The 10,357-nt window shown below is 42.8% G+C and overlaps 1 protein-coding gene across 10 annotated transcripts in view; it reads right to left on the reverse strand.

Annotated features, from left to right (window-relative positions):
• The window catches only part of Atp8a2 (ATPase phospholipid transporting 8A2), a 554,904-nt gene that overhangs the window by 278,522 nt on the left and 266,025 nt on the right, over window positions 1-10,357 (reverse strand). For all 10 annotated transcript variants that reach the window (XR_004116436.1, XM_031362595.1, XM_031362603.1 and 7 more), the window contains one exon: window positions 9,884-10,056. Coding sequence is in view for 9 of the 10 variants with exons in the window: in XM_031362595.1 (XP_031218455.1) it covers window positions 9,884-10,056 (173 nt within the window). In the remaining variant the exon portion in view is untranslated. The remainder of the gene's footprint in view (window positions 1-9,883; window positions 10,057-10,357) is intronic.

Consider the following 10,357-nt stretch of genomic DNA (forward strand, 5'->3'; position numbering starts at 1 on the left):
AAAAAAAAGAAAGGATGAAATCCAGTTGTTCGTAACCTAGTGGATAGGAGCTGAGTCTGTCACGGTAAGAGAAAGGAACCGAGAGCAGAAAGGCAAAAGACTACAGTGGCTACTGGAGACTAGGAAGAGCGGGGAGGACTAGAGAGGCAAGATCCCAGGAACCAAAATACACATGAGGGAATAAGTCTAGATTCCACAGCACAGTAGGGCAACTACAGTCTCCAAGTTATATCTCAAATAACTAAAGTCGAAACATCAGAATTGTCTCAAGGGCAGTGACCCACCCACATGTAAACTCTAACTATTCTAATCTCACCAGCACATGCTGTACACATGTATCAGATGTGTAAGTAATACTCTCAACTAAAAAGAAATTAATAATGCCAGTCATTCATAAGTTCCCCTTTCCAAATGATTCTATACCCCTTACATCAATTCCCAAGCTTGGCGATTCAATGTCACGAGGGTTTAGAAGCACTAGACTTGAAGGCACACACATATGTTCATGTTTTAGGTCGAAGCCTTTAATCTCTTACTGTTGATATACTCTATTTCAAGAAAATTAATTAAATATGTGTTCATCAGGATTTTCTAAAAAGAAAATAAAGCTGTAAGGTTCAAGTATCTATAAAAAAGGGGAAAATATTGTGATAACATAGGATTCTCTGATTTCTAAAATTCTAATATCCTCAGATACCACCCACCCATTAAAACAAACGAAAGTAAAGAAGAATGCACAAAGGCCCGACAGACGTAGCCCGGCGCTTGTATGTTTGCACAGGGATTATCTCCCAACTGGTTCACTTTGGTCTCAATGACTGGTGCGGCCAAGTGGTGAAAGACTTCAGTAGGAACAGTTGCTTAGAATGAGAACAAATGCTTGCTGTGTTTCCCAGATGACCCAGGTGTCAAGAATTTGATAGACAAGTGTGAGGAGAGGCTGTCTGTCTGTCTGTCTTCCCCTCTCTCTCATCTGTATGCCTGTCAGGGAACAAACCACAGGAGATTCAACCCTGGAACCCTGGCAGAGCTCGGCCAACCAACTGATCAAACAGGAAACAGCAGAAAGCCAGGCACTCAGTAGACTGGCTACCCTGCTGCCGCAGGAGCACGATAAGGCAGCCGGAACTTTATTATAGCCGCAAGACTCGTGCCCTCCACAGGCTCCCCAAATGCAGCAACTTTAGTTAGTTCCATCATCTACCACAGCAGCTGTGGAAATCTGTGGCCTAAGTGTGGCCAACTGAAAACAGAGCATCAAGAATTTAGGATAGATCTCCGTGGCTCCTTTCATCTAGCTGCCTGCTGTTTTGAGTTCATTACAACGAAGTGATCCTCGGGGTGCTTGGAAGAATCAGAAAAGGGGGCACGTCAATAATTCAAGGAGCAGAACGAGAGTCAACATGTCAGATGTACACACAGGAAAATGGAAAACATAATTTTCTTTGGGACCAATTACTGTAAGAACTGCTTACATTCTCTCAGTCACAGAGGTGTCAGCATTGTGAGGGAAAAAGGTTTTGGGGGCTCTTCCCCCCTTTAATGAAAGTTAATGTGACACTTTCCTGTATTGATGAATCACATTCTGAACATCTTCTCTTGAAGCACAGGCATCATCACAAAGCAAGACTTGGGGCATAAATATTCAAGACATATTCCACATGTTTAATTAAGCTCTATTTTTTTTTTTTTACTTTTGTCTCTCATTTTGTTTTTCTAGTAGGAAAAATGCCCAAATATTATGAGCTTCTGTTTCAGCGTTTTGGACCACGTTTGGCCTGGAATCACCCTGTTTCATTTGGCAAGCAGCACTGTCAGGAATGACAGGCAGCAATGAATTAATCACACATGAACACAGGAAGCGGGGAAGCTGGGAAGAGTGGGTGCGTCTGTTTGCCACTGTGGCACCACACGTGGTTCCTAACGTGGACAGCAGTAAAGCCAGTGATGTGAGCAGATACTGCCGACGTTTCTAGACTAACCCAGCCAGGAAAAGAAGGGCTTTGAGGATTTTTCTTGACCCAGCTTCTGTGCAGAAACCCTGGTGTGAAAGTCAACGGAGGGGTCTTCTGCCCTGTAAACCAGGCTTCTGACCAACGCAGGAAGGAAACTGATGGAAGTTTCCTAAGCAAGCGGGCAGGGATCTCCTCCCAGGCTGTCTCCCCATTGTCACTGCACATCACCAAGGGTCAGGTTCACTCGAGTGTCCACAGCCTTTTGCTGTTCTTCTTGGTGTCTGCCCTACATTTCCACAGAGAGATTCTCCAGTTCTTTAGCTTGCACTATCTGTCTATAGTCCTGTCAGCTATCTGCCCAGTTCAACAAATAACCAAACAAGTTGACGTGCTAAGTGTTCTCTAGTTTTCCTCTGAGTTAAACACAGCGACAGTGTGTACCTTTCCTGGTTGGGCATAGCTCACTGTCCAAACAAAGCCCTGGGTTCCCCCCACCCCCGCCACCTATAACATTTGGTTGAAAGGGAATTAAAACCCCTAGTAATCAGGACTCGATCTTGTAGAGTGTTGGTATTACACAGAAATTATTTAACACAAACGCAATCCTTTATAAACATGTCATCTTCAACCTGAAAAAAAAATTATTTTTCAGAATCAGAACCAATTACTTAGAAATCGTTTCCCTTTCCTAGCTGGATTAATAATGCAAAGATGAGAGGTAGTCAGGTACTTAACATGGCTTCAATGAGTTGTTTGTAGAGACCAGGAGATGCATATCAGTATGGATTTTTACTCTGGAGATACACTGGTAAAATACACATGGAAAATATTTTCAAAATTCTCAGATTTTAGAAATTGTTTTTATTCACAAAACATTACATCTGAGAGCACTCATCTTCCGAAGCGTGTCAAAACTAGCAAGGGTGAAAGAAAATTGCCTTAACTATGCAAATAACACTGTTAGAGCTAAACTGGCAAAAAGAAAAAAAGACAAGTTATGCCTTCTGCCTTAATTGTATATAATCAACAAATCTGAAAATACTCCAAGCCACAGTACAAACTGTCTGGAGGAAGGTGTATGCCTGGACAGGTTAATAATGCTCCATGTATTAAGACATCAACCAGGAAGCTGGCTTTCAGCTGGACATACACACTGCCAAGAAATCACATCATGAAAGAAACTAAAGACGAGTTTTATTTTTGCAAGTGTGTGATTGGATCCCGACCAACATGGAGGCCAACGAAAACACAATTGGCGATAGCATTCTAATTACCGTGCCCGTGCTCTGCTTTGACATAATACTGTGTGTCACTTGAAGGCTGAAGGATGTCACACACAAGATGCCCAGAGTTCTGATTTCCCACTATTGAGTATGAGTCATTAACGCAAAAAGCTAAATGGAGGAAGAGACCAATCGAGAAGCCATTTCTAAGAAATCAAAGTTAGGGCAGACGGACAGGTACTGGAAGCAGGTGGAGTGAGTGACAGGCTTGAGTCCAGAACATGCTAGAAGACTGACCCAGCAGTGAGAATGCTCTGAAGTGCTCAAAGCTGGGCACTTTGGCTCAGCACAGTGCCATGTGTTGATTTTCTATGATTTATTTTTTTTTAGCTTATTATTACTTTATTTTTGTGTGGTGGTGGGTCAAGCATACAGACATATATAATACATATGTATATATGTGTATACACATACATTGGCACACATACTTATATATTCATTGGCATACATCCTCTGTCTATATGCATGTATGTGTATATATACATATAATGTGTGTATGTACATATACACATATATGAGTGTGTGTACATATACATATGCATATATATAGCCATATGTATATACATAGCTATACAATATAGCCAAGTCCGTCCCAGCATGGATGAAGCTGCTGCATCTCTCTTACTACAGATCACTTCACTCTCTCAGGCCAAGGGCACATATTTTTGCTAGGCATTTCCAGGTTGCTTAACCTTGGACTCATTATCATCTAATGGAATTTCTCAAGTGTTTTTCCAGTGTTGTTCACAATAATGAAACACCATTCAGCTTCTCTTTTTTTGTATGGAACCCAGGGCCTCAAATACGCTAGGCAAGTACTGTGCCTTACCACTGAGCTCCAGCCCAGTCTCATTATTCAGCCGCCTACAAACATGTTTTATATTACTACTTCACATAGAAACCTCATGCACTTTCAAATTTGCACCTGTGGACCACACTCCCCCACTCCCACCCCCACATTCCTACCCCCAACCTCCCATCCCCAATCCCCCACCTCTCATGCAAAAAAAAACAAGAACAAAAAAAACAAAACAAACCCCATATTTCACAGGCAGAGTCTAGACTGTGGTGCCAACTCCGGGTGAGTTGTCAGCGGGTGGTGCTGTGATTACTGCTTTCATTTTACTCACTTCTATTTTCTGATTTCTCTTTCTAGGAGAAATGTAAATAATTCTTAGCTAGGAAAATAACCCTCCAAAGTCCTTAAACATATCCAGTGCACCCTCCGCCTCTTGGTCCTGCCTCAGTTCTGTGGCTTCGAGCCAGATTTTACGAGTTTGCTTTTAAATCTATTCTGAGAGACAGAAGTCTAAACACATCCAAGAATACAAATGATGACCTTGGTTACCCCTCCCACGCACATCCAGTGTAGACTCCACCATGGCCTTCATCTCTACTTCATCTCCTGCCCAGATACTTAAAGCCATAAATCATACTCTCTACGGAGGCGCTGCTGAGGGGCCACCAGCGTCACCTGTGCTCGTAGGGGTCTGTGGAGAGGCCACTGCCGACTTCCTCACAGGGGAGACACCGATGAGCCTTTCATGACTCTCTTCCTGATGAGGTAGCCACTTAACGTTTCTGACTGCTCTTGGGAGGTCAAAAGTCTGCTCACCTCCACTAGACTGTGCAATGAAATTTATTTCCATTTTGACAAGAACAAAGAGCTTCAAAGCAAAGAGGAAAAAAAGAAAACAGAGAGGCCGTTCTTGCACATATTGAGAGTGGGCTCCACATTCATTCTCCCTCTGGAGAGCGACAAACCCTCTGTAACTAGAGGGAGAGGAGGGCCCTAAATCAGGCAAACTGTTAGTGAGACAGAGAGTGAGACGCATGTGTGAGCGAAGTAACAGGCACGGACAGCTAGGCAGGCCATGGCTGAAGTCATATCACCCCACACCAGCTTCCCCTTCATATCTCAGACCACGATGTGCAAGAGGATTTAGCCACTTATTTACCCATTTGTAAAGTGAACAAACAGAAAAACAAAGGTAATACTTGTCAAGGACTAACAGGTAAAACGATTTGAACTTCTGACCTCGATTTCCTAATTTGTATACGTGGCTTAGCCTTAGACAGAAGTCTAAACACACCCAAGAATACAAATGGTGGCCTCTGCCACCCTTACGATGCACATCCAGTGTAGACTCCTCCGTGGGATGTGTTTAGATTTCTTTTGCAAAAGGTTCCTAGCTTGTGTACAATCCCATTTCTACTGATATCAACAAAGGTCTTCACAATGGGATGGAAAGTGGAGCCACCAGAAAGGGGAGGCAATATTTCTTAACTCCTGTGGGCACCCTGAGAGGGAAGGAGAGGCAGAGGTGACATGCCCAATGCTACTGAGACATTCTGAGTTTAAAGTGCTCAAAGAATGCAGGCATGAAAAAGTTTGGGACACCAGTGTGTCTACGGCTTGATGGGGGTGTGGTGGGGATAGCATGTGCAAGTTCACCAGGAAGCTGGCAGTCTTGTCCTAACTGCCCACCACAGTCCCTCAGTGGCTAGGAAAGTTCCCAGGAGCCAGTTTGCTTGCTCTGGGGGAATGGTTCTAGGAACTATTTTTTGTTTGATTTTTTTTTGATTACTTGACCTATATTTTGTTCTCTTTAATTCAGTGAAATTTAATTTTTATTAAGTAAATTCTTTTATTCACACATCTACCTTTATTGTGATAAAAACAATTAACAGAACATACAATTCACCCGTTGAGGACTGGGGAGATGGCTTTGCAGTTAAGATTCTTGCTTCTCCTCCAGAGGACTTGAGTTTGGTTCCCAGTACCCATAACTGAGTGTCTTACAAATGCCTATAACTCCAGCTCCAGCACCATGAGATAAGCTGCGTGCACGTGCACACACACACACACACACACACACACACACACACACACACAAATGACACTTTAAAGAGTAAGCATATAATGGCGCTTAGCATATTCCCAACACAAGCGTCCCCAGCACGAGGCTCCAGAACATTTCAGCATCTTCAAAAGAAAAGCCTGCACCTAGGATGCAGTTGCTCCCTTCCCCCCCTTCGCTTAGCTGCTTAGCTTTGTGGGTTTGTCCACTCTGGATATCCCACAGGGATGGAAGGTTGCCATATGCCATCTCTTTTGCAACTGGCTTCCTTTACCACCCATAGCTTTGACATTCAGCACACTGCAATACACGCCAATGGCTTCATTTCTTTTTATGGCTGGATACTATTATACAGATAGACCTCACTTTGCTTATCCACTTGTGAACTGAGTTGTCTACACATGTGTCTATGGTTAACAATGGCGCTATAAATACATGTACATAAGTATTTGTTTGAGGACCTGTTTCTAATTCTTCGTGTCTATGCTTTGTCATCTGGCACATTTATGTTTCAGCCCTGCCCCTCCCCAGCTTTGTAAGGTTCTTTGGATAGTTCTTTGTAAAGCTGGTACTGAGAAGAGTAAAGCAAATAAGGAGAAGATACACAGATGAGGCTCTGATGAGCAATGTGTCTAAAGCTCAGGAAACCTTTCAGAGGCTTCCAGAAATACAGCAGACACAGTAGGATATATGGGGAGATGACAGGGAGCGACAGCAATAGAAATAAAATAAAAATCACCTCAAGGGGGAACCAAGGTGGGCACCAAGATGGCTTACCTGCTTGCTGCAACCCAACTTCAGTCTCCAGAACCCAGCTAAAGGTGTGTGTGTGGGGGGGGGGGTGCTATGGATTTATCATTTGACCTTCACAGGTGCACTGTGGCATGCACACCCCATCTCTCTCCTCACCCGCACACACAATAACAATCATAATAAATAAGCTTTTAAGAAGGAGAAACCATGCACTGGTTGGTCTTTGTGAACTTGACACAAACTAGAGTCACTAGGAAAGAGACCCCCTCAGCTGAGGAGCTGCCTCAGATGGACCTGTGGGCAAGTCCGTGGGGGCATTTTCTTGATTAATAATTGATGTGGAAGGGCCCAATCAAGTGTGGGCATGGTAACCCTGGGCAGATGAACCTGGGTCGTATAAAAACAAAACTTAGCAAGCTCTTAAACACCATTCCTCCATGGTCTCGGCTTGAGATCCTGCCTAAAGCTCCTGCTTTTTCATCCCTTGATGATCAACTAAGCCCTGTAAACCAAGGAAACCTTTTTTTCCACCCGGGCTGCTTTTGGTCAGTGTTTCATCAAAGCAACAGGGAAGCAAAATAGGACAAACCCTCGAGAACAAACGCTAAAAGAAATTAGGAATCAAATGGGGAAGAGAACATGCCAGAAAGAGAACACTGCTTATGAGGAATGGAAATGTGGGGCAGCTCAGCCTCACTGAGGGTTTAAGGACGATGCAAAGAATTACCACCAATGCTCTGAAACCCCGTCCCAGGAAAGCAGAGACCACATATCTTTAATTATCACATAACACCTAGAATGAACAACCCAAATATCAAACTCACAATTGACGTTGGGTTTTGGGTGGAAGTTTACAGGGCAACAAACAACACAAACCTACGAGCCCTGAGAGTAAACTGGCACCTATCCTTCTAACTATATATGATCTTGCTAAAACTTTTAACTGCATAGAAAATACTGAAGCACAGCAAACTGTAATTAGCAAAATTGGGTATAATGTAATCAAAATATATAAGAAACTTCCAAGGTCAGAAATTATTACAACTAAAGACTCATTTGTTCTCATTTACCTAAATAGTATGGAATGGGTGTTTGAGCACGCATCAGCTGAGGCAGGCACACTTGAATGCCTGAGACGAATCACTCAGAAGTCCTTAGACTGAGATGGGGTTTGGCTCTGTTCTACCAACGGCCTTGTAACCCTCCTTTCTCAGTTTTCTGAGTAGCTGAGATCCTGTGTACCTGATTGGAAAATGTCTTTATGGGGTTCTTGCTCTTGGAATACAGAGAGGTTTTCAGTGTAAAGAGGGTAGAGATGAGATCTTTGGGGATGCTTAGGCTCACTGAGGACCTGGGAAGTGGGTGGTTCATGATTTCCCTTTTTACTACTTAAGTCTGTGTTAGTTTGAAGGACCTCTTATATAATAACATTTTAATTCTTATACAACATTCAACCATCTACAAATCCATTTTGAAAAAAAAAACCTTTTTTTCTTCTGTATTTAGAGAAAAGAATAACTCAAAATGATTGAATTTTTAATATGGAAAATGAGAATTTAGGCCACCTTTACATGTGAAAGTCACACGAAATTTGGCTTACATTTCAAAACACAGGTGAAGCACCTAAGTGCTTTGTTTATAAAGCATGCTTTCAGTTTTTGTTGTTTTTAAACTGGAGTGGGAGATTAGCCAAGAACTGTCTGCGATCACGGAAGCAGAGAGCCACCCAGGGGTTTCTTTCTAATGAACACTTCTATGTAGTAGATGGTCGGTGTTATTTAACTTAAAACTGGCTCTCAGTGCCAACTGCAACTCAAGCTCTTTATTGCATCATGCTAAGGTTTGAACCTATGTGGCTCACAAAGCCAGGCAGCAAAGGCAGTCTGAGGGAGAGGAGGAAACATTTTTCTTTTAGTGTTAAGCAGCTGGCTAGGAAGGAGTCTAGTCTCTAGGCCTGCCCGGTTGTCCCTTGGAGACCCAGACGAAAGCATTTTTGATTGACCTATGAAAGCATCTATGAGAAGTTAGCATGCTAGCTTTGAGTTGTAGTTTACTAGGCTGGTCCACATGACTTTCTGCTGTTCCTGGTTCTACTGTTGGCTTCAGCCACTAACAAGCTGGGGTCTGCTACTTGGCGAACAATGCAGCTGGCAGAAAGAAGTGACTGGCCAGGACTTGAGGATCAGGTAGAACAATGGCATCCGGTGTTGAAGAACTTACACAGATCAAGCCCCATTCACTTAGCAATTCAACATCTTAGACGCAACAAGAAACTATAGAAGACAAGATTCCCAGCATGCCTTTTACCCTCTGGCTGCCACAGTCCCTTTGTCTATTATGGCCTCTTACCTTCCTAGTGGATTATTTTCATAATTCTGATTTTCAAGTCTCTATCAGAAGGAGACCTCCATGTTATGTACAATCAATAAATATTAGCATCAAAAGTCTTCCCAGACGCCACAAAGAACCAACGAAGACTTTTGGTTGGGTGGCATAATGGTTAATTCTAGTTGTTAGTTTGACTAGATTAAGAAGCACTTATTACTATAATTACGCCATTGGGTGTGTCTTCGAAGGTGTTTTCAGAGAGGTTCAACTGGGAGAGAGGACTCACGTTACATGTGCATGCCGCCACAACATGGAATGGTAAGAAACGAAAGCATCAAGGTTACATGCTGCTTTGAGCAAAAATCTAGGAAACAACAGCTAAAGATATACTTACGTTTTTGTTTAGCTTTTTCTGTTTTTGTTTTGTTTTGTTTTGTTTTGTTTTTTGAGACAGGGTTTCTCTGTGTAGCCCTGCATGTCCTGGAACTCACTCTGTAGACAAGGCTGGCCTCGAACTCAGAAATCGGCCTGCCTCTGCTTCCCAAGTGCTGGGATTAAAGGCTTGTGCCACCACTGCCTAGCTAGATTTTTCTATTTTTAACATAGAATTTGAAACCTAGAATTTCTGTCTATCATCCTCTACCAAAGCCCACAGCACAGACACATCAAGATCATTGACTGAACACAACCCACACATTCTCACCTGCAGCAGATGACAGCTTTGCACGAGAGCGCCAGGTCCAGGAAACTTCTGCGGACTTCAAAGGAGAGTGCATACTTCAAGGTATGGCCATCAATGATGAGGGCCACATCGTTCTCTTTGCCCAGCAAATTTCCAAGATCTGTGCAGTGCTGAGTGATGGCCGCCCTTGTTGCCTGGAAAAAGTAAAAGAGGATGACATTTGTGGGCTTCATACAGAAAAGGTGAACTTAAAAAGTTTCTTGAAATGAGAACATAGAATATGGAAATACACCCAGTTCAACTTGGTACTGTCACTTGGATGCCCTCTTTGGCTGTTTGATGGTAAAACATCCTCAAAGTGAGACCCCTTTGTTATTTACAATGATTCGATCTGGCTGAAGTGTACAGTCTAGTGAAATGAAACTCCTCTCCAATGGGATAGTCAGTTTCACTATACATACACACATACACATAAGTATATATATATATATATAT

Source organism: Mastomys coucha, unplaced genomic scaffold (assembly GCF_008632895.1).
Source record: "Mastomys coucha isolate ucsf_1 unplaced genomic scaffold, UCSF_Mcou_1 pScaffold9, whole genome shotgun sequence".
In the NCBI taxonomy this organism is placed as follows: domain Eukaryota; kingdom Metazoa; phylum Chordata; class Mammalia; order Rodentia; family Muridae; genus Mastomys; species Mastomys coucha.